This window comes from Chenopodium album, chromosome 4 (genome assembly GCF_948465745.1).
Source record: "Chenopodium album chromosome 4, dcCheAlbu1.1, whole genome shotgun sequence".
NCBI classification, from domain to species: Eukaryota; Viridiplantae; Streptophyta; class Magnoliopsida; order Caryophyllales; family Amaranthaceae; genus Chenopodium; species Chenopodium album.
In genome coordinates this window covers 72,258,563-72,281,336 of record NC_137837.1, presented here as the reverse complement: position 1 = coordinate 72,281,336, position 22,774 = coordinate 72,258,563, and the positions used below count along the sequence as shown (strand labels likewise).

Genomic DNA, 22,774 nt, shown 5'->3' with positions numbered 1-22,774 from the left:
TTATTTAATATTGATTGTTGTGTTAGGAGGGTGAGAAAGATTGATCGGTGGAAACTAAGCATGTGATGTAATTACTCCCTACGTTACATATTATTCGCAACAAAGAAATATTTTATATCTCACAAATAATACTCCTTTGTTGCGAGTGATACGGAGGAAGTATTCAAGTATATACTTGTACTTCGTATCATTAGTAATCAAATCCCGTATTTGGTTGAGGCCCTTGAAAAAGTAGAAACGAGAGTGAGAGTGGGAATTGAATTGAAATTGAGAGTAGGATAGAGATAATGACGAGGGAGCAAACTTATAATATAGTTTATAATTTTATCTAAGAATTAAGGATTATACTTGAAATGTATAGCGTTAAATCTGTTCTATTTTGCAATACTTGCTCTGTTTTTTTAGTTTACATGTATTGACAGTAGCATTATTTTTACAGTTTCCTTTACCGGGTTTTATAAAGTATACATAATGAAAAATCTAATCATATCGGATCTTGTTAAATTTGTCACGATATACATTTTCAAAATATCAACTTTATAAATTTTTTGTTTATCAAAGGAGGAAGTATCGTCATAAAGCCACTCTAATCATAGGAATATAAATACCGCCAAAATTATCAAAACCGCCAACATTTAGTGTGAATGGACAACCATACCCATAGACCATAGTACTTCACCACTATCTTTCCTCTTGTCACCAATCACTAACACCTTGACACCACCACCCCAATTGACGACAACACCACCACCACATTGATCGGCGACGACGACCACCACCACCACCACCCTAACCGGTTACCGTGCGCGATAACCGGAGCCCAAAACTGGTTACCATGCACGGTAACCGATTTTGGGCTCCGATTACCGCAGTTGCTTGAAATAAAAAAAAAAAAATATTAAACCACCACCTTCCCGCCGGCGAGGGGAGGTGGTGGGTCGTCATAGAGGAGGGTGTGATTGGTCGCCGGTCAGGGTGGTGGTGGTGGTCATCACGATCGGAAGAGGTTGTGAGTCGCCGGGAGGATAAGGGGTGGTGAAGTAGTAAGGGTATGATTATCCATTCACACCAAATATTAACGGTAGTGATCATTTTTGTTGACAGTGTTTAGCAATCGCGTTTGGAATGTATTCTCCATAGTCCATTGACAAATCTAGGAGTGACTAATCCAAACCATATCCCACCCCCATGATTGAAAATTGCACATTTTATAATTGTAGTTTGAATTTCATCGGTTCAGCACATGTAACTGGATTTTTTTAATCCAAATTATTATGTTAGGTTCGATGTAGTGATTTTGGCCTTCTTTATTCGAAAAAACAATATTCAGTTATTAGTTTATTACAATTCTGTGCATGGCGAAGACGCGGAAGCCAAAGTTCTTTTTTTTTTTGGAAACTTAAGCCAAAGTTCATGATAACAAAGGATAATTGATACGCAAATGACTTTACTGATTCCTAAGTTCCCATTTAATACTACATAATTGGATATTGGTCCATCAAAAATTCAATTGCTACAAAATGGCATGATTACCTTTGAAAAATAAATGAAGTACTTCGTATGTATTTTGGCAGTACCTGTAAATCACAAGTTCACAACAGTAACCAGCTAAACATTCAGACGTGATTTGGGGTACGATGATATAATACTAAACCACAAGTGCACAACCCTCAACGTTTCTCAATGACCAAAACTACGTACTCCTGTATTACAAGAGCACTAACAAGCTAAACAGCCAAATAGAGCTGAACTCCCAAGTCCAAGACTCTTGAGGTCACTTTGCTTTCACAGTATTTGGAGCCCATATATGTAGAGTAAACAAACTGCACTTGCGTAACGTCTTTAAAGGACTGCAAAGTAAGTATATCTTTATCATCGAGTACAATCCAGAATGAACTAGCTTAAGGTTGTAGCATGAAGGTTAGAATACCTGCAAAACCTTCAAAAGCAGAACCAAACCTAATACGAAGTAAAATTTATCTAGCATGGATCTTCATAAAACAATTGCCATATCCCATTATATCTGGATCCAAGAAAATATGGTAGATTGTTAGCAAGCATGTATAGGCAAGGCAAGACCAAAAATAAGAACAGATACAAATGTATCCACAACTACGGAAAATTTAACTTGATCTTCCAAGGAACCCAAATACAATAGCATCAACTATACAGGATCACCAGAAATTTATTGTTCTAGCACTGCATTACCATATAATACCTGATGAAAAAAGGACAAAAATGAAACACTAGAAAAGTTTGAATCCCGCATAGGCATCCACTACATCACGTTCACAAGAACTTTTCTATGCTGGAGGTTAAAGTAGACTTGGGAACAGCACCAATAATTGCTTCTTTCTTCTCGCCATTCTTGAAGATTATAACTGTGGGAATGCTTCGGACACCATAATCAGAAGCGATGGTTGCACTCTCATCAGTGTTCACTTTGAACACCTTCAGCTTACCAGCAAACTCCTTCGATAACTCGTCAATTACAGGCTGGACAATTCTGCAAGGTCCACACCATGGAGCCCAGAATTCAACCATGACAGGCAAATCAGATTCCAGGACTAAAGATTTCCAGGTTTCTTCATTTACAGAAGGCACTGCATTCCTCCATCCAAAAGAAGTATAAGACAGGGTGATGTTTCTTTAAGTATATACTAAAACCAAAGTTAAAAAAAAAAAAAAAAAAAAAAGAACATAATACCACGTATCTTTTACTTAGAAACTTGGGCATATTATTAAGCAATACTCTCAAATATTCAATACAATAGCTAAAGATGTCAATTTAAAAGAAAATTTACAGTGTTGTGTAATTTGCTGGATCTAAGTGAAAGGATAAATGAGTTCCCAACATCTTTTAATCTCCACAGCCTCCCCCACAGTTACTTGCTTGACTAGTGAGGAACAGGGAACTTTGTACAGAAGAGATGGGGAAAAAAAGCAATAAAAAAGAATCGGTCACTGATATTAGTTAAACTGATATTGGTTGTAAGCAAAGAATTGTGTTTGCAAATAAATACCAATAGGCTATAAGCCTATAATCATCAACCCTCAACTAAACTGGTTGCTTTCCCAAAAAAGAGAGGCAAACCTTAGAAGAACATTTAAAGCAACCCATAAAGTGACTCCAATTTAGTTCCACATACTCCAGACCTCAAGCCTGGTTGAAAGAAAAGAGGCCGGTAACAAAAAATTGGAAAAATTATAAACCCTAAGACCCTCTCCAATGGTGAGACTCAAGTAAGTATTTTTAGGAAAGAGAGAGCATTTTTTGCAATGTATACCAATAAGTTAGTACCTAAACTTAGCAACTCCAAAAGAAAGTTGCTAAGTTTAGATACTCAACTTTGAGTCTTATTTGACAAAAAGTGTGGGCCCCTTGGCAATATTCTAATATATTTTGTAATTTATTTAAGTTTTACTTTTTTTTATTATTTTTTAATCTTACAATAATTGATGGTCCATAAATTGAAAGTGACATTTGTATATTTTAGAAAGTCTCACCATTGGGGAATTGGACTTTACATGAGTTGCTAAATTGAGAAGTGGGTATGGTCTCACCATTGGAGGTAAAAAACAACTCATTTTGTATTTCAATACTCAAAGTTGAGTCTCACCATTGGAGATGGTCTAATTAAGTGACTTCAATTTATCTAGTTTTTGAATCAGTTTCAGTTAGATGTCTTAGGAAGTGTGTTTGAGTGCTTAAATGAACCTTAGAGTGGGAAATAGAAATATTACAAATAAGAGCATTACACCTCCAACATACTTGACACTTACAATCACCCCATAAACCTCTAACAAGTAGAAAAATAAGAAAATAATATCAACATACACAGAACACAGCCCAAAAGAATCCCCCCAAAAGACCTACAACAGGTTTAAAAAAAACTCCTAGTCCAAGGCTCAAAGACATGCCAATATTTTACTCAACCTTCTTCTAGCAGCGGTAGAATAACAAATAGTAAGGTATGCTAAGCAAATCAACATAGCAAGGGAGCGACAAAAAATTACCTAGTAAGTATTGCCTGATTCATATGTAGTATGAAACTAACATCATTGTAACACTATTTGATCAAAGAAAAACTAACATTGACTCACAAGAATAGACTGCATTTGTTTTGGTGGGCAAAGCTCATTAACTTTATCCAAAATATTTCCCAAGATGTATCCTATTTTGTAATGTGAAGATTTCTAGGCGTACTTTACAAAAAAATTCACACTCTGTCACTCGATAGATATAATATAATATGATGACAGATATTTACAATTAAATTTCAAAAGATTCAACTATCAACGTCAAAGATGGCCTGTTAATATTATCTTGTAACAAAGGGAGTAAGATGGTACCTACAAGGCTACAAGTGATGCTGGAATTACTTCATATTTTCTATTTCCTATAAGGTTATGTTTGGATTGGGAGTAATGAATTGAGTAATAAAAGTCAAACTAGGAAAAGCTTAATTATGTGATTAGAGATGGTGTTGTGGAAGATAAGGTGTTTAAATAGAGTAGTTATGACATGAGGAAAAGAGAGAAAAGGAGGAATCATTATTCTCACAATTAGAGTAATAGTTACCCACCCTTCCCCTAGTGTAACTACACTATTTCCCTGAAAATGGGGGTAATAGTTCTTCTTCCTTTACCTCTCACCACACCATCACTACATAATTTCTCTTACAATCACACCATCACTCTCTCCTCCTTTATATTTACTTGCATTTTGTTCAGTTTGACTTTTATTACCTTAGTAATGCATCCCTCTCAATCCAAGCATGCCATAAGTATATATTATTATAAACTCTCTCTAGCATTCATAATAATGGATATCTCCAGAGATTAATATATATTATATAAACTCTCTCTAACATTCAAATTAATGAATAACTCCAGAGATTAAACATCTTTTTCATAATTGTAGATGTCTAAATGTATTAATATTATTTGAAAAAAGAAAAAGTATTCATGGAATATTTTAGATATAAGGTAAAATATGGCATAGATAAATTAAGAAAATATGTAATTATTTATTACAGTGAAATTATAGGTAATAGTGTAATACTTTGAAATTTGATATTGCATTCTGCCAAACTTCCCAAATTTTATGGTTCTAAAGAGTAAATTTACAAAGGCCCCATAACTCAAGTAGAATCTTCATTCAAGAACACAATATCTTTTTTGGCTTGAGAACTATCATATTTCCTTACGAAAGATAGAAAGCATGAAAAGATCAAGAATCAAGACAAGTCGTGGCCCTTCAGTACTACTAATTTGAAAGAGAGGGAGAGAAAGATTAAGTAATAGAACAAATGAACTCTTGTATAGCTCAAGTGACCTATGTTCATATAGCTCAAGAAAGATTAACATTGGTACACTTCTAATTTATGATGTCCAAAAAATTGCTATTTACTTTCCCCAATAGCATCCACTCGCCATGTTTCTAGTACAACGGTACTACATTTTCCTACTAGGCTAGTATGACTAAGATATCACATTCATAAATCTGTTTTCCTTCACTATTATTTCTACAATTCTACGAAACATGCACGTCCTTTATCATAGCATAATGCCCAACAAAAGAAATCTTGTGACATTCTTAAGCATCCAAGTTCTGCATACACAACATTTTAACAGGTTACCATAGATATTCCTAGGAACTTGCTGAGTATTGCACTCCAATAAGCTTATTACAGTCACTATCACAATATATCTACAATATATATTCTGAGAAAAGGTGTAAATAGCCAACACATGATACTACTCAACTTCGAATTATAATGGATAAATAATTACTTGGTTGGCAGGTTGGAGAAGGTGGGCAACTATTGATCATCTAATGAAGAAAACTATTCAGGTGCCCAAGACTTAAGCTTCAAGCTTGGAGAAGATGTGGCACTTTTATTCTTTCAGCAAAAATCCCAAAGGCTATGTTTTCACTTTAAGAACATGTTTAGAACGACAAAAATAAACGGATTCAGGGATCAGATTCCTTCATCTGCTGTTTGGTAGGTACACATTGATAACCAATTCCATTACTTGAAGGTATCTGACTCCTGTCAACTACAGTCATTCCTCCACCGACAGTAACAATTCAATAATTCATGATTCCTAAAACTAACCTGAAATCCTCTAAACTGAAAACCTCCCTCCTCCTATCTCCATCCTTAGATCCTATTCTCTATATATCCTCACCCAGTGACCCTTGTCCCACTTCTCTCTTTCTTTCATATTTGAATTTCAAATTAGTTGAACATTATCTTTTTGTCACCTAATTTTACTATAATATATGGACCTTATTTTGTTGTGTTTAATGCCTTTGCTAGCAGAGGAATCTAGATTATACTTCATACTAATGATTCCATTTCATTTCTTAGCTGAACAACTAACCAAACACTACATTAAATTATTGGCTCTTTCTAGTGTAGGAATGTAATCATAGGAGCATATGTTACTATTACACACATAGTCCAATCGGTCATTTGCTGAATCTTTCATCAGAATTAGAGAGAAAAGGATAAGTGGTCAATAATTGATAGGGAAATTAGCTTCTCACTATATGTACACCGACAAAATCACATCAAAACCTCATAAAACTAGACCAGGTGAAATGTACAGCTTATACTCAATCAAATCAATTCCAACAACACAACTTCAGTCTTCCTATGCCAGAGTCCAATATTTCACCTTCTACTTCAGGATGGTCAAACTATCAAAGGACTCCTAATGCTTACAACAATATCTCTTAGTCCAATTTCTACTCGTAACTATAATGATATTAATTATTAAGAATGTAACGCAATTCCTCCATATTATTTGATACAAAACACGGACATATTATTCAATAAGAAGCCATAACTTTGACATTGTTTTCTCACAGCAACTCAAGATCAATTCAGAATAAAAACTTGAAGCACAATTGAACATTGAATTAATCTATTCCTATATCATAGTATTCTCATCAATTATTGACTCCTCAGTCCTCATTTCCTAATCTCAAGCTAAATCTCGCCCATTCAATCTTCACTTTGAAAATTTTCGATCATTTTAGAGCTGACATTTAGGTCACAGTTCATTGTATACTTTCCATATCATATCTACATTCACAATAAAATTCCAGGCCATATAGAAACTGAAATTTAGGTCATAATATCACTATTATCATATTTATGCTCAGCGATCAATTTTTACATTTGAAATTGAAATTGTAAATCATTCTATAGGTCATATATCACAGTATACTCATCGAAAAATTCCTAAATTCAGAATCGAAATTGAAATTTCAGAACATTCAAAGCATCGTAAACGCCCAAACCAAAAACCTAGCAACAATCAATCCAAACTCCAAAAAACAATAACTAAAATGGAGAAGAAATTATATCATACTCACATTGAAAAGCAGTATCAGAGCTCTCGCAAACGATTCGACCAGAACGAGGAACGATTCTAGCGAGCGAACTAACCGATCTAACAGCACGTGTCGAGAAATCGGAGCTGATCTTCAAGCCTCTGAACTCAGGTAATTTGAGAGAAGAAACTGAGGAAGAAGATGAAGTAGAAATCGGAGATAATATAGCAGAAGGAAAAGCTGAAGCTCGAGGAAGAAGGAGAGAATCAAGCATAATCGCCATGAAAATGGAGGAGATAGAAAAATGGAGGAGAGAGAAAGAGATCAGCGTGTAGAGAGAGAAAGTGGGGATGTGGAAATGTGATGTGGTAAGTGGGAAGTGGATGAGGCAAGGTATTAATTGTGTTTGTTTTTTTGGTATTTAAATTTTGCTGTTTTAAGGAAGTTTTTTTTGGAATTAACAATAGCACACAGGAAATTTACAGATTCTACGATCGCAACGGAAGGGAAAATTTTAAATTTGACAAATCTGTTGAAATTGACATCATTAGTGGTTTCCTGGACTATGAAGATGATATTGGTCGGGCCGATCAATTTACGATAAGATATTAAATAGCCATGTTTTATGGATCACCTTTTATTGGAAAAAGTAAAATAATATTCGACATGACTAATGAGTTCGTGATATATTATGTGTCACAATAGACCACGAATCCACGATAAAATAAGTGATATTTGGGTTAAACCTACAAGCATGACGTGAGTATCTGTTTGAAGCTTTCATGATGTGGGACGAATCATATGCTACCAAATGTGTTAAAGATCTCGACATAGAAGATGATAATCCTATGTATGTCCATTACAAAGATAGTAAAGACAATGAGGGTGGTCTACAAGATATGATGATGGACGAGATCATGGATTTCTGAGCCCACAACTACAATCATGCAATCTACTATAGCCATATTTTTTATCTTCTGTATTTCTTTTGAAAAAATCTTTGTAAAAAGTTGTGGTTCTCTATGAACTTGGTGAGTCATGAGTGCCGGTAGAAGTTAAGAATCTTTTGCTATATTAAGGATGGTAGAATAAATCCTGATTTAAAAACCCTAGCCTCTCTTTCCTCTCTTCTCTCTCTAAAATTCTAGTCTCCATTGTTGAATTTTGGAGGGGCTTCCATCGATTTTTATCGGTGGAAAGCCCCAATCGTTTGTTTTTGTGTGTTTTTTCTATTGTTTTAGGTTTATAATAACTCTTACTCTTCTAGGAGGAATATTTCTCCCTCGAAAGACAGGGTTTTTCTTCTTCTATAGGAGGATTTGGCTACTTCGAAAGATCGGGTTTTTCTTCTCTCTTTCGAGGGAGGATTTGCTTTTTTGTTTCATGGATTGCTATAGAGTTGTTTCATGGGTAAAATTTTGTGCGGGATCGAAAAAGAGGTTAATATTTCGATTACAATCCGGCGAATCAGGCGGAAAATTTCTGCACGGCTACAACAGATCAATAGACCCCCTCACCGATGAAGGCTGTAAACCACAACGATGATATGAAAGAGGGTATGAAGAATGTACAATTTGCAACAACGATCGTAGCTTTGCTTACGGAATGTTTTTATTTGATTCAATTATTATGTATTTATTAGATTAGATCTAAATCTCTTTGTAGATGTCGTATGATTTTATTTATGAATCAATTTTATTTCAAAAAAAAAGGATGGTAGAATAAGAAGAAAGACAGAGTTGAAGGAGTTAGCTAGAACATTTCTCATAATACATTAGAGAGTCCTCTAGAAAAAAACTACTCCCTCCGTGTTTTTTTAAGTGTTACACTTACCAAATGCGATCGTGTTTTAATAAGTATTACACTTCTTTTTTTGGCAAAAAGCTACATTTAAAATATTATATCTCTCTCCTCTTATGGTCCCCATCCAAACCCACTACTATAATTTTTTATTATATCTCTCCTCTCACATTCATTACTTTTTAATAAACTATTAACCCCACTATCTTTCTTTTACAACTTTTTTAATATTCCAACTATCCCACTTACCTCTTATTTTATTTAAGTCAATTAAATTGCCTAAAATTATGTGCCGGTCAAACTGACACTTAAAAAAACACGGAGGAAGTACTCACCTTAAGAGAGAGATTGGTTCTCCATCTCTCTTAAAGTAGAGAAACTCTAGTTTAGTTTATGTCTGTTTAAGCTTTCAGTTTGTGTATTGTAATTTGTAAGATACGAGTGTTGTAATCTTTCCTTATTAAATAAAAAGTTTTCTTTCAAGAGGTTTTCTATTTAATAGTTCATCAAAAACACAATATATCTTGTTTAAGTAGAGATTACGGTCTAAGGTAGAAAACGAATTAGATCTGTGTTGAGCCTGATGTAAGGAAGGCAGGGTTGGGTTATCTACCTTGGTAAAGCCGGAAGCTAAAGAACGCTTGAGGTTCTATTGCCAACTAAGTTCAGGTTTTGGTCAAAACTTTCTTATCAAACAGTTATTATTGCGAAGTAAACTTGAAAAGAGGATTTATTATGAAATATAAGTAGTAGAGTATAGATAACTAGTACCATAAAAGTGAATTTGTATTGATTAAACGCTAAAAACCATATTGTTTGTACTAGTTTAGATATTGTCTTGATAATATTTATCTTATCATTGTTAGTATTATTATTGTCATTTGCTCATAATATAATATCACAAAAGGACAAAAGTTGCCAACAAAAGGATAAAAGTTGTGCTGGTCCATACACTGTGCTGGGTTGAGCCTGGCTCATCAGCTCATGTGTGATTTGTGAAGTATCCATATCAAACGTTGCTCTTAAAATTTCATGATTGGGCTATGTCAATCATTCAAAAATAAGAAAATTCAATTTGAATTTATTGAATTTTGACTTACCTACTGTCTGATATGTTGGACTTTATTGAACACTCAGATCAGATTAATTTGCTTATTTTAGGCATTTAGCACGCATCAAATTTCAGAAAATCAAATTTACAGGACCACCCTTTTTTTTCTTTTTTTTTTGGGTAATTTAACTTAACTTAATATTGGCAGGTAGCTAGAAAAATGTGTTTTTCATTAAAGTACAAAATAATATACTTTTTCAGAAAAAAAAAACACAACACAATCTACTTCCCAAAGGGTTGAATTATTTGAGGTCATCAAAAGTATGAATGTATGGTGCATTAAAAGTTCTTATGACACATTAATACGTACCACAAATTTTCTTATAGATAATCATATATACGAACTAAATTAATACAAATTCACTAATAATTAAAGGTAAGGAAAAAGGAATATTAATAACCCTCCTCACAAGTGCTCTTACCTTTGTTTCTATAATTGATACGGATTAGTTTCTAACAAATTATTCCATAAAATGCTCGACCATTGATCCTAATGATCCTTGTTTAATTGATTCTAAAAGTTCAAATTTAACAAGTTACTCCTTTTTATTAAACGACAAAACTTTTTTACTTTATTTTTGAAAGCACAAAACTTTTTAACTTTGTTGGATAGGAAAGGTACATAAATTTGCTGGTTTTGTTATGTCACATGTGCATGATCATTTTAGATGATGTTAGTTTTGCTTGGAAAAATTGTAGGAGTCTCAGGGTATGTTATCCCTTATCCTTTTACTAACTCGTCGAGCACTTGTGTGTTGGTTATCTTGGATGTTCATGGTCCTATGCTCTATTTGGACTCGGCCGCAATGATTTGCGCTTTGCTCGGGTGAGTATCTTGAAGTCTAATGTCAGTAATGACGATCTTAAGCAAAACATAAATCAGTTGGTAAGTCTATCGACAACAGAATGAATTTAAAGACATAATAACTGATGAATTTAAGGTAGATGTTTCGGAAGAGAATGCAGTAAAATCATTCAAGAGATTTATAGAAACACATTACAAATCCTGTTCACTGATTGGGTTTCAACATATCAATGACAACAAATTACACACCTCCATCTCAAACGGTTTTATTACATCGTGTATAGAGATAGAATTGAAGCTAACAAGAAGCTATGCAATCCACTATAAGCTGAGTAGAAACTGTCAAAAAGGTTTCTTCACACAATTCTCACCTATCTTACTTTTTATATTCAGTGAAAAAAAAAATCCAAAGTTGTTCATCGACAAGTATGTTCTTCTCTTCAATTGTCTAAAGCATAAAGACAGCAAGAAAAACAAACCTCACTAAAATCACACCGAGTCAGTCTGTTATTCCGTGATGCACTCTTGTAAAACTATGATAAGTTCTTTTCACGCATGAATCTTTCTATCTTTTCTACATCTTCAGGAACATCGACTCCATGAGCTTCATGCTCAACCTTTATAACCTGTGGATTAGAGATATCAAAGAATGAATATTTGAGTTCAAAACTCAGAATGCAGCAATGGAAAAGGGTGATAACACAATGACCCATCAAACACTGTCATATTTATTATTAATCTCTTTTGACAAAAAGATTAACAATAGATATTGTTAATTGAATGTACATGTTTTTAATAGTATTCTAGTACTCCAGTACTTTGTAAGAGATGCACACCAGAAAATATTAGAAAAGAGATACACTCTCTTGAACCAATCGATTTACAGTCCATGCTCAACAAAGACAAATTTGAATCAAAAGCTAAATCAGTTATTATTTTGTAATTTCTTGATACGGAGACACATCAACTTAAGCAAAAATATGGATTATAATATATAAACGAATTTGTAACATGATGGAGCACCTCCTCCTCCACCCCCCCCCCCCCCCAGCCACCACCACCACACACACACACCAACCTTCAGTTTATAGCCGTTCTCAAGGACTTTGAGTTGTTCCAGATCTTCTTCTAGTTGCAATGGTGTAGGTGGCAAATCTGGATATATTTTGAGGAATTCAGCATCATAGCTCTGTAAATACATGGAAAAAAAAAAGTGTCATAGACATACAGAAATAGAAGGATCTAAATTAGTCTGTACTCCTCTAACGGTATCATCTCTGAAAGGCAAATTCAACGTATCAATGCCATACCTGAATACCAAGATGGAGCAAATATGGGAAATCCGGATTAACCTGCCCAGATCTAGAAGAACAGGCACAAGAAAAGTTCATTAATAGAGCAAACAGAAACTATGAAATTTTAGGAAAAGATATAGATCAGAAACAATACTTGTTATATGGGATGAGTCCTCTGGAGAAGTAGATAGCATAACCAAGATTATCAACAACACATTTCACACGGTTTGTGTCAAAAGCATCCCCAGGCTTTAAAGGTGTGACAGCAGTGCTGAAGACTGCATCTGGGGCAGACTGCAAGGATCGGGAAAGTATATATAAGACAAACCTTACAAATATGAGCCTGCTTATTATCACTTGGCCAAGAAAGCATATGAATCAGATTTTTCAGTGTGGCAGCAAATACAGGGAAGCTTACGAGCAAGAATGCCCTAGATTCACATAATAATAGGATGATCGGAATTGAATTTAGTGCACAAGAATAACAATAATGTACTCCTATGTTCAGAAACAATAATGCTTTTGACACAGAGGGTAGGAAAAGAAATTAAGGTGGATTTTACAGTCAGTATATAGACATAGTGGACATCTGTTCAGCTCACCCCAAGAAACTAATGTTAGATCTTGAAGATGTAAGAAATCTATCCACATGCCCGAGAGACTATAATCTAATAGCCATTTAGAGGTTTTTTTTTTTTTTGGTGACAACTGTAGTAGACTGAATTTCTGACTTAGGATTTCGGATTAAACCAAGCAAATGAATAAAGATGATAGCTTAATGTTTTGATTGAATGGCTGAAAGCTTACAAAGCTAGTAGGTTTAGCCTACAAATCTCTATTAGCAACTTGAGGCTGCCACTCTCCATTTCCAATAACCCAATTCATGCCTATCCCTTCAAGGCTAGTCCTCTTTCTTAATATACTACAGCAATACTACCAGAATACCCTAACATTAATTACTATTGGTCTCATCCTACAATGCATTACATTACTACTCCCAGGCTCCACTACCGGTTGTTGCATATCCCCCTATAAACATTAATTGTGTTTGTCCCTTGCGCCAGCTGTGCACCTCCCTGCTGTGATGTGGCTGCTTGTTTGCCTTTCTTCCCCTTTCTACAATATTGAACGTGTATTGGTGGCTTGGGTGCAAGAACCAGGTCCATTACAACAACATGCAACTACAAGCTACCAATTAAGTAGTTCACATCATGTCAGTGATTTGAATCTCAAACTACACGCAAAATACTTTGAATAGTTTGAAATGAGTGAACAGACAACAAGAAAATGGGGGAAAAAAGGAATATTTATTACTCCTTTGTTCCCTTTAGTTTGCCCCATTTTCCTTTTTTCTTGTTTTGGGGTTTCTCATCAACTCCGCCCAATCGGGAAAAAAAACTAGCCAAACCCCAATGGGCAAGGGTTTGATTGGGAGTAGTTTAATGAACCGGCCTAGGGGAGGGGCATTACGGGTAGTCAAATAATGTTAGTAATCATTAAATTTAGTATAAATAAGGGAGAATATGCAATGAACTGAGAGATGCCAACTCTGGTCCTAACATATACTAGGAGAAGAAGACAAAAACAACCCAACCAAGATAGAGAAATGCAACACCGCACAGCAACAAAACAATCAGCAAAAAAGGGTGTGCACATGAGAGATGAGACAACTCTCAGTCTAGAATCATCCTAGCCTTCATGTACATACATAGGGAGATAGAAGAAATGATTAGGCAGGCAATTGGTGAGAGAATTCTAGGAGATATATGACCTAAAGTCACTAACTTAAAGAGTGGTAGCCAAAAGCTACTAGTTTGTAAAAAGCTTTAATCTTTGCAATCAAGAACCAATCTTTCCCTCCCAAATTTCCAGTCATATTGTGTGAGCAAGTAAGCAGTACTTGAGTTTATTACAAGCAGAAAACACATTAAAGGGTAACAGGCAAGTTTATCCAAGAAAAGACAGACTGAAGGAACTGCAAGAGGCAGATACACATTTTCAAAAAAGACTCCGGTAGGAAGAGATGAAGCATCTCAAGGGACTATGAAATACTGAAGCCAAAGTAATAGCTATTAATCATTCACTTTTGGTTTCTACCTGGCACTTCCACAGATTTGAATGCACCAACAAGCTTTTAGTTTGCACACACTGCATTTCGTAAAGTACATATCGAACTTTATGAAATGAATGATTCGTGCAAATGTCTGTAGGTGAAGCATAATGCTGATTCCTAATCGACTATATATAATAAAAAGAAACTAGAAAAATCAACACAATGACAATAAGAAAGGGAAATCATGCAGCAATAACAGGTGAATAATTTGTTTTCCTGTTCAGTTCACCTTTATTGTCATAGTTGGCGTACAAGCACATTGAGGAGTACTAAAAATGGTCAGTGGTAGTGTATTTAAATAGAGTTAAGCATTGAATGCATATAGTAACATTAAGCATATAGTAAAAATATCTGTGATAAAAAAGCAGGACAATCAACAAGTAAAAGAGTGATACAATAAGAGTGACAGAGAGAACTCCAGGGGGCTAGAATAACAGAGACAAACCTGCAGAGCTTTTACTATCCCATCTATTATCTCAGGTTCAATCAAAGGCTCATCCCCCTGAATGTTGACAACAATGTCATACTTCTTGTTGAGCTTCTGAAGTGCTTCACTGCAACGCTCAGCACCTGCAACAGATACACATCATCCTTAGCAAATCACTGTGTAACTTTGACCTTACAGAAATTGGTAAAGTTAATACTCCATTTTTTTGCCAACCAAAAAAGAAATATGAGACAACTCCTGACTGATACCATTACGACAAGATTCGGCGGTCATTATTACATCTGCACCAAATCCTCGGCAGCATTCTGCAATCTTATTATCATCTGTTGCCACAACTGCACAGAAAAAAATTCTAATCATATTCAACATCAGAAGACCAACATTCAGCTCTCACATACATAACTACAACACAAGATAATCTGTTAAATAACCAAGTCAGGAAAGTTACCAACTTGATCCAACATAGAAGCCATCTTTGCTCTTTCATATGTCCTCTGTGAGAATGAAACAGCAGGTAGACATAAAAAAACACACAATCAACATACAAGAAAGTCTCAAATGTGTGAATAACATAAACAACAAAGAAGAAATTTTTCTATGACTAACAATAGAGGATTATTTCCTCAAAATAATAAACTATTCAATGCAACAACTGCGTTACTAGTCTGTCACGAAATAGAACAAGCCACCTGTGCTTTATACAAACAGCAGCCAGCAGAGTAAAGGACAGGGTCTGAGACCTCTGAGCACTATCTCAACCAAGGTGGCGAGGCACAACCACACCAAGCAGCAGCAACTTAAAGCTGCAGCCACTAGTTGGCACATTGGGATAAAGACAAAGGGTAGTTAGTTAGTAATTAAAGCTGTACTATTTAGCTAGGTCCTTTAAATAGGAGAAGGGGGCAGAGACAAGGGAAACCTTACAGCGTCATGGTCTAAAGCCATTGTTAGAGGGTCATGGCCTAAAGCCATTGTTAGAGAGTGATAGCCTTAAGCTATTTTGAGAGTAACAGCCTAAAGCTATTAAACCTATCGTTTTGTAAACCTTTTGCCATTTCCAATCAATATTCAAGCTCCCATCTTATTATTTCTTCATATTTAACCAATTTACAAAAAATCAGATTATCTAGTTTAATCAAAGAACCAATCTTTTCTCTCTATTTTACTGTTATTTGCGTGAGTAAGTTAGCTGTAATCTCAGTCTATTACATAATCCACCCTTGATGATACACTAATATGGGTAACGAGTGCAATTCGATAATGGACAACACCAAGTTCAAAATGGATCTCACATTACTCTGCAATGAATTGATATTAGGGGAGAGGGGCACTTTACGTAGTATATATATAATTAAGTTTATAGTAGCTTGAAGAAGGTAATTTGTTTGCTAAGGAAAAGCTACATGAATAGAGCTAATTAGAGAATGATAATTATGTAGAATAATGTTGAATGTTTTGGGGTAGCTTTAGAAAGCTATACTGGGAGAGAATCCACCTCTCGAAAGTGGAATTATCATACAAAAGTGCTGCAGTCCATTTTATTAGTCAAAAACCCACCATCTTCTTCCTATTTTCTGCCATTTATGATGCTAAAGCTATGTTAATTCATAGCACACTCAACCAAATAATTAAGGAAGGGTATAAACAAAAATGAAGAACAATTCAACATAATATTTCTCATAATAGAATGAAGTTAGTGGAAGAATTTGGATAATACTATTTATATTACTTGTACAACTGTAATAACCTGATTGAGCGAGAAACAAGTGTAGGAATAGGACAACTAATCTTATGCTAATAAAGATGATATTCAGTTAGCTTAGCTAGGCTAGTCTTCCTAAGATGCTGCTGCAGCAGCTGCTGCTCTCTCTCTCTAAAGTGAAGCTAGTGGAAGAATTTGGATAACATTATTTATATAATTATATTAATTGTACAACTGAAATTCTCAGATAATTTTTCCGAGCAGAGATAATTCTACATGGTATCCAAGCAGAAAATTTGCGATCCTTTTCCAAACTTTTGCTGATTTTTTTTTTCATTCTCTTTTTGAGATTGAAATTTTCAAATCATATCACAATTTTTGTTCGAATATTTTTGGAGGAATTTTGTTGAAGTTTCAACAACACTAATTCTACATAGTATCCGAGCAGAAAATTTTGATATCCTTGTCCAAATTTTGCTTTTTTTTGTTCTCTTATTGAGATTGAAATCATCTAATCATATCTCAATTTTTCTTCGATTTTTTCTGGAGGAATTTTGTTGAAGTCATTCTTGAAGAGTTTCAACAAGTCTGTTGAATTTGTCTTGAATTCATTTGTTGCTTGCATAATTTGATGCACATAAGCACATTTACGAATTTGTAAAATTTACAATTGATTCTCGGATGGAATTCTCGGATTAGTGTTTGATCTTGAGTTGATATTCATGATCATGTGGTGTTTGAAGAGATTGAAGTGTGTCTAGTCTTCTTGAAATTTTTGAAGAATTTTCAAGGTTTTCTAAGTCAGAGATCATGCCAAAGAGAAGAAAATAGAGCATCTCATCAGACATTGAATATGAGTAATTGCTTTTATGATCCTTTGTTTTTAGCACCATCTGATAATTTAACTATGCCTCTTTTTTCTGTGCTATTACTGCTATATGATGACAAGAATTTCTTGAATTGGCCTAGAAATGTTAAACTTAAAGGAGCTTAAGGAGATAAAAACAAATTAGGATTCATCTTATGGAAAATGCTATACATAGCCCTAAGGGCTACATATAAGCATTAAATTTACACTTGAAAATCATAAAAAGTTAAGAAATCATCAAAATATAAACACTAATTACACTGATTCACGCGTGTTTTTGTCATGAATTCCTAATTTTATACAATTTCCAGGAATATATTTAATGCTTATATATAGCCCTTAGGGCTACATATAGCCCTTAGGGCTACATATAGCATTACCCGGATTCACTAATAAACCTGGAGAAAGTGATCCTAAGTATCATCAATGGCTAAGGTATTATTATATGGTGATTGGATGACTGTTGACCTCAAGGAAACCAGAATTTTCTTGTGATTTTTCTCTGTTTGAGTCTGCTGAGAGTTTATAGAAGGATGTGGCGGAGAGATTTGATCAAACTAATGGACCACAAATCGATCAGTTGAAGAAGGAACTTTGTAATCTGAGACAACTAAACATGATTGTAATGGCTTATTACAGTAAGATGAAGAATCTATCAAACTCTTGAAGAGTTTGAGACAATTTCCGGCGTGTTCTTGTGGAGTATTAAAGGATTGTGCCTACAATTATATTCGAAAATTGGCAGAATTTGAGAATCAGGAGAAGGTAATGCAGATTTGTTAGGGTTGGATAGTGGTTATGATAACACTATCACAAATATCTTGACTATGGACCCAATGCCACAAGTGAACAAGACCCTCTACTTCCTACAGCAAGTTGAAACACAAAAAAAGATCAAAGGTCAAGCTGAATCTACAAATGAAGTGAGCATTATTGCAGTGCAGAAGTTTCAGAAACCTCAACTGCAAAAAAAAAATCAATATTTTGGTAGTAATGGTATTAAGAGGGATTGGAAGAAGAAGATGACGAATAAATTTTTGCTTATTTACTTAATGCAAGACAAAGGGACACAATGGGTAATCATTTCAAAATTGAAGATTATCCAGATTGGTATACTGCTAGAAGAGGAAACAAGAATAGTTCTGCTAGTGAGAATTCCATTCCTGGATAGAAGTTTGTAGCTACTGTACAGAGTGAGGTAAAACAAGAAACTCCTATTGATGGTGATTCTGGATCTGAAATGGATATAAACATGATTACTGCAATATGTTTGGAACGGTGAAGCCAATTAGAGACACGCAAATTGCTGGTGTGAAGAATTCTGGTTCTTCCAACTCATATTAATCTGCTTTTTCACACTGTGCAGGTATCACAAAATTTTACCTATCATCATATGATTACAGATACAAGTGCAACTAATCATATGACTTATGATGATTCATTACTTTCTAAAATGAGAATGTTAAAAGAACCAATACCTACATGCTTGCCAGATGGAAATTATAACAATGTAATAGAGAGTAGGTGATGTGATATTGCCAATTGGGTTAATTTTGAAGGATGTAATTTTTATAAAAGATTTCAAATATAACTATGACTTACAATCTGACAGTATCATATATTTAATGAGAATGTATTATTCAAGACCATACTACTAGAAGAGTTCCAGAGGTAGGGAAGAAGATTGGAGGACTATATTACTTGAGGTATGGAGGCAAAGTTTTAGGTCTTCGAAATAAGCCTACAAGGGAGGCTAGTACTACTTATACTGTATTTTCTACTGTTCTGTACATAATCCTGAAAATAAGACTGAGAAATTAGAGTTGTTTCAATGGGACACATTTCCTTGCCAAAAATGAAACACGTCAGAGAATGTGATAGTAGAAAATTGAAATGTTAAGGTAGTAATACTTGCTTATTTGTAAAGTTACATAAACTACCCCTTTCCAAAACTGAGTAGAACAGAAAATCTATTTGATTAATTTCATAGAGATCTGTGTGTGTGTGTGTGGGGGGGGGGGGGGGGGGTGCGCTTTAGGTTAAGACATTGACTGGAGCTTTTTAATTCTTGACTGTTTTTGAAGATCATGGTAGAATAACATGGACTAATCTTCTACATAATAAAGTTCAAGTTTATAAGACCATGACCGTAATCATGTTGAAATTCAGTCTAGAAAGAATATTAAGGCAGTAAAATCTGATATTGGTACTGAAAGTGTGAGAGAGGAATGTTTGAATTTGTTATTTGTTCATCAAAGAAGTATTGTTGGTGTACCACAACAAAATAGGAGAGTTGAGATAAAGCATAAACATTTGTTAGAAGTTACTAGCACACTAAGAATTCAAGCTAACATTCCTAAAAGATTTCGGGATGATTATATTTTGGCTGTGATCATTTTGATTAACAGAATGCCTTCTTCTGTTTTAAAATGGAAGACCTATATGAAATCTTGTTAGGAAAATTACCTACTTATTAGGATTTGAGGGTATTAGGATGTTGATGAAATTACCTACTTATTAGGATTTGAGGGTATTAGGATGTTGATGTCTTCTTCTTTTTTGAAATGGAAGATCCCATATGATCTTGTTAGAAAATTTCCTACAAAAAAAGTCTTGCAATGCTGTTATTTTAAATAGATTTCCATTTAAGTTTTCATTGAAAATGTGAATAGTCAGGGATTCCACTGCCTATGAAGTGGCAAATGGACATCACGTAGCAAGAGGGTATGAAAGAGGAGATAGATGCATTGGAAGTCAATAGGACGTGATATTACTGATCTGCCTAAAGGAAAGAAGAATATTGGGTGTAGATGGGTTCATACACTACTGTATTTTAATCCTGATGGTAGTGTGGATATATTGAAGGGGAGGTCTGTTGCTATAGATTACCAACAGGTTCTAGTTGCTTTAGCAGCAGTTATGTCATTATGAGGTGGCCTTCGTGTCAAGATGTGAATAATGCATTTTTGCAAGGTGTTATTGAGGAAGAATATACATGAAACCACCTCCCAAATACACTTGAGCTGCAGCAAAAGTTCGTAAACTGAAGAGAGAAAATTAATGGGTTGAAGGCTTCAAGAGATGGAATGAGTTATGTAAGTTATTGAGTAGTATTGGTTTTGTCTAATCCACTCAAGTTAACTCTATGTTCACTAATGAATTGGTCAATCAGTTTCTGTCTTTCTGATTCTATTAGTGATATATTGATGATATGGTTAATACTGGAGCTGATGGAATCAGATTATTAAGGCGAAAGATCAATTACATAAAGCTTTCACTATCAAAGACTTGGGACAATTGAAGTACTTTCTAGGGTACAATACTTTCTCAGCAAAAGTATATTAGAGATATCATTGAAGAATTGAAGTTAAAAGATTGTAAACCCACTACAGCTCCTCTTCTAACTAGTTTAAAGCTTTCAACAGAGTAAGGTGAGGTGAGGTGAGGTGAGGTGTTGAAAGAACCTGAGGTGTACAGAAGGTTGGTGGACAGACTTATATTTAGGAATCACAAAACCAGATCTGAAGTATCAGTTTCGCATTTATCTCAATTTCTCAATTGTCCTAGGGAGTTGCATACTACTGATTTGGGATTGTTCTATTACTGATTTTGATCTCGTTTTGAGTGCTTACTCTGATGCACATTGGAGTTCATGTCAATTAGTAGCAGATCTTTAATCACATATTGTGCTTTCTTGAGTTCAAACTTAGTTTCTTGGAAAACTAAATATCAGAAAACAGTAAGCAAGTCTTCCGCTGAAGCTGAATATAGGAGTATGTCAGCTACCGCAAGTAAGTTAGTGTGGATGGCAGGTTTGTTATAAGATTTGAGAGTTGAAGTTCCACTTCCGTCATCATGCATATTGATAACAGATCAGCAGAATATATTGCACATAACCCCACGTTTCATGAGCTCACCAAACATATAAAAAGGGATTTATCATTATGTGAGAGAACAAGTAACTACTAAAGGCAGATTTGTTAAACAAAAGCTATTTTATCTGTGATTCTGTGCAACACAACAACTTGACTTCCAAGCTTAAGTCCATCTTGAAGGGGTGTAATATTATATAATACTATTATTTATATTACTTATACAGTTATAATTCACTGTTTTTGTGGGATACAGTAGTATAATTAGGACAGTTATAATTCACTGATTTTCTAGATCATAAATTCTACTGTTGGTCTTGTATACAACGAGTGTAACGTAACATATTTACAGTTATCACTAAATCAGCTAAAATTCAACCATTTGCAAAATTGGAAAAATAAGTTTTTACCAAAATTCTAAAAAACAAAAATCATTAAGATAATAAGACAAATGTATAAAAAACACTAGTGTTAAAACTTAATTCTCATGATTATTCATCATCCCAAAATAACAGGGTTATCAAACAATCATCAAAATGTACTACTAAAATCAGCAGTAACATCAACAAAAATCATAACCCAGATCCAATTGTCAATCAAAAACTAAAATTTAAGAACAAAACTAAAACAAATTCAAAATGGGGGCAAATTAAAAAGAATCAAAATTACCTGGATCATAGGTTTGCCAAGAATATCAACAAGAGGTTTCCCCTCAAATCGAGAAGAAGCAAATCGAGCGGGAATAATTCCGACAACCCGGTACCTAAACCTCCGAGATCGACGGAAGTAGAAGTATGAATGAGCACCAATGGCTGCCGCAACCGCTGCTCCAACTACCAATCCATGAACAACCCACGATTTTGAGGAGCTCGAAGAAGATGAAGAATTTGACATGGGGTTCGTTGGATTTGATTGAATTCTTAGTTTTTCTCTCTTTGTTGAGGGATTTATAATGATACAGTTACGGTTGTCGGTGCATATTTGGGAATTGTGGGAGAAAAGTGAGAAAAGATAGTTGACGAAAAAACCTTGCAATATTGAGTACCTGGGTTCGAATCATGTCGTTTGATTATTCACAGTATTTATATCTCCATTTCCAAGTGAGTGTCTGTGATTTTGAATTTCATTACTTCGCAGAGTAGTTTGTACTGCCACCCCTGACAAAGCATGCATGGTTGTTAAATATTTTAAGATATTCAAAAATATTTCATTTGAATTTTTTTTACAAGATAATGACAAGTTTTACGGAAGGATTTGCTTTTAATATAGGTTAATAGATAGATATATGGAATATGATTTATAAACTGGAAATAAAATATCATAAGTTATAAATAGTTTCTCTAAGATTTTGCAAAAAAAAAAAAAAAAAAAAAAAAAAAAAGTGAAAAAGGCGGGAATTTTTTTACAAGGTA

The 22,774-nt window shown here is 34.5% G+C and overlaps 2 protein-coding genes across 4 annotated transcripts; both read right to left on the bottom strand.

The window, feature by feature from the left end:
* Positions 1–1,602: 1,602 nt before the first annotated feature.
* On the bottom strand, positions 1,603–7,766 carry LOC145627223 (uncharacterized). 3 transcript variants are annotated; one of them, XR_014111350.1, is made up of 4 exons: positions 7,391–7,766; positions 2,219–2,603; positions 1,931–2,023; positions 1,604–1,850 (listed from the first exon to the last, which is right to left on the bottom strand). XR_014111350.1 is itself a non-coding variant. In XM_081679618.1 (2 exons), the coding sequence occupies exons 1-2, from the start codon at positions 7,629–7,631 to the stop codon at positions 2,290–2,292; spliced, it is 555 nt and encodes a 184-aa protein (XP_081535744.1). In that variant the 5' UTR covers positions 7,632–7,765; the 3' UTR covers positions 2,104–2,289. The 3 variants fall into 3 exon arrangements, 1 of the variants encoding a protein (XP_081535744.1); XR_014111349.1 differs by having other exon boundaries at positions 1,603–2,023; XM_081679618.1 differs by lacking the exons at positions 1,604–1,850; positions 1,931–2,023 and having other exon boundaries at positions 2,104–2,603; positions 7,391–7,765.
* A 3,439-nt stretch (positions 7,767–11,205) lies between these two features.
* On the bottom strand, positions 11,206–22,442 carry LOC145627222 (3-deoxy-manno-octulosonate cytidylyltransferase, mitochondrial-like). The gene is made up of 8 exons (XM_081679617.1): positions 22,032–22,442; positions 15,369–15,414; positions 15,169–15,255; positions 14,918–15,042; positions 12,514–12,653; positions 12,375–12,426; positions 12,143–12,253; positions 11,206–11,690 (listed from the first exon to the last, which is right to left on the bottom strand). The coding sequence occupies exons 1-8, from the start codon at positions 22,254–22,256 to the stop codon at positions 11,598–11,600; spliced, it is 879 nt and encodes a 292-aa protein (XP_081535743.1). The 5' UTR covers positions 22,257–22,442; the 3' UTR covers positions 11,206–11,597.
* Between the last annotated feature and the right edge of the window lie 332 nt (positions 22,443–22,774).

What these genes read in the sequence shown, in the direction of transcription:
- LOC145627223 (XM_081679618.1), bottom strand. Translation starts at nt 7,631, where the DNA reads ATGGCGATTATGCTTGATTCTCTCCTTCTTCCTCGAGCTTCAGCTTTT. An exon ending in CTCTGATACTGCTTTTCAAT is followed by an intron (nt 2,604 to 7,390) that starts GTGAGTATGATA and finishes GGAGGAATGCAG; the next exon opens with TGCCTTCTGTAAATGAAGAA.
- LOC145627222 (XM_081679617.1), bottom strand. Translation starts at nt 22,256, where the DNA reads ATGTCAAATTCTTCATCTTCTTCGAGCTCCTCAAAATCGTGGGTTGTT. An exon ending in TGCTCCATCTTGGTATTCAG is followed by an intron (nt 12,254 to 12,374) that starts GTATGGCATTGA and finishes ATGTATTTACAG; the next exon opens with AGCTATGATGCTGAATTCCT. An exon ending in AGAACGGCTATAAACTGAAG is followed by an intron (nt 11,691 to 12,142) that starts GTTGGTGTGTGT and finishes TCTAATCCACAG; the next exon opens with GTTATAAAGGTTGAGCATGA.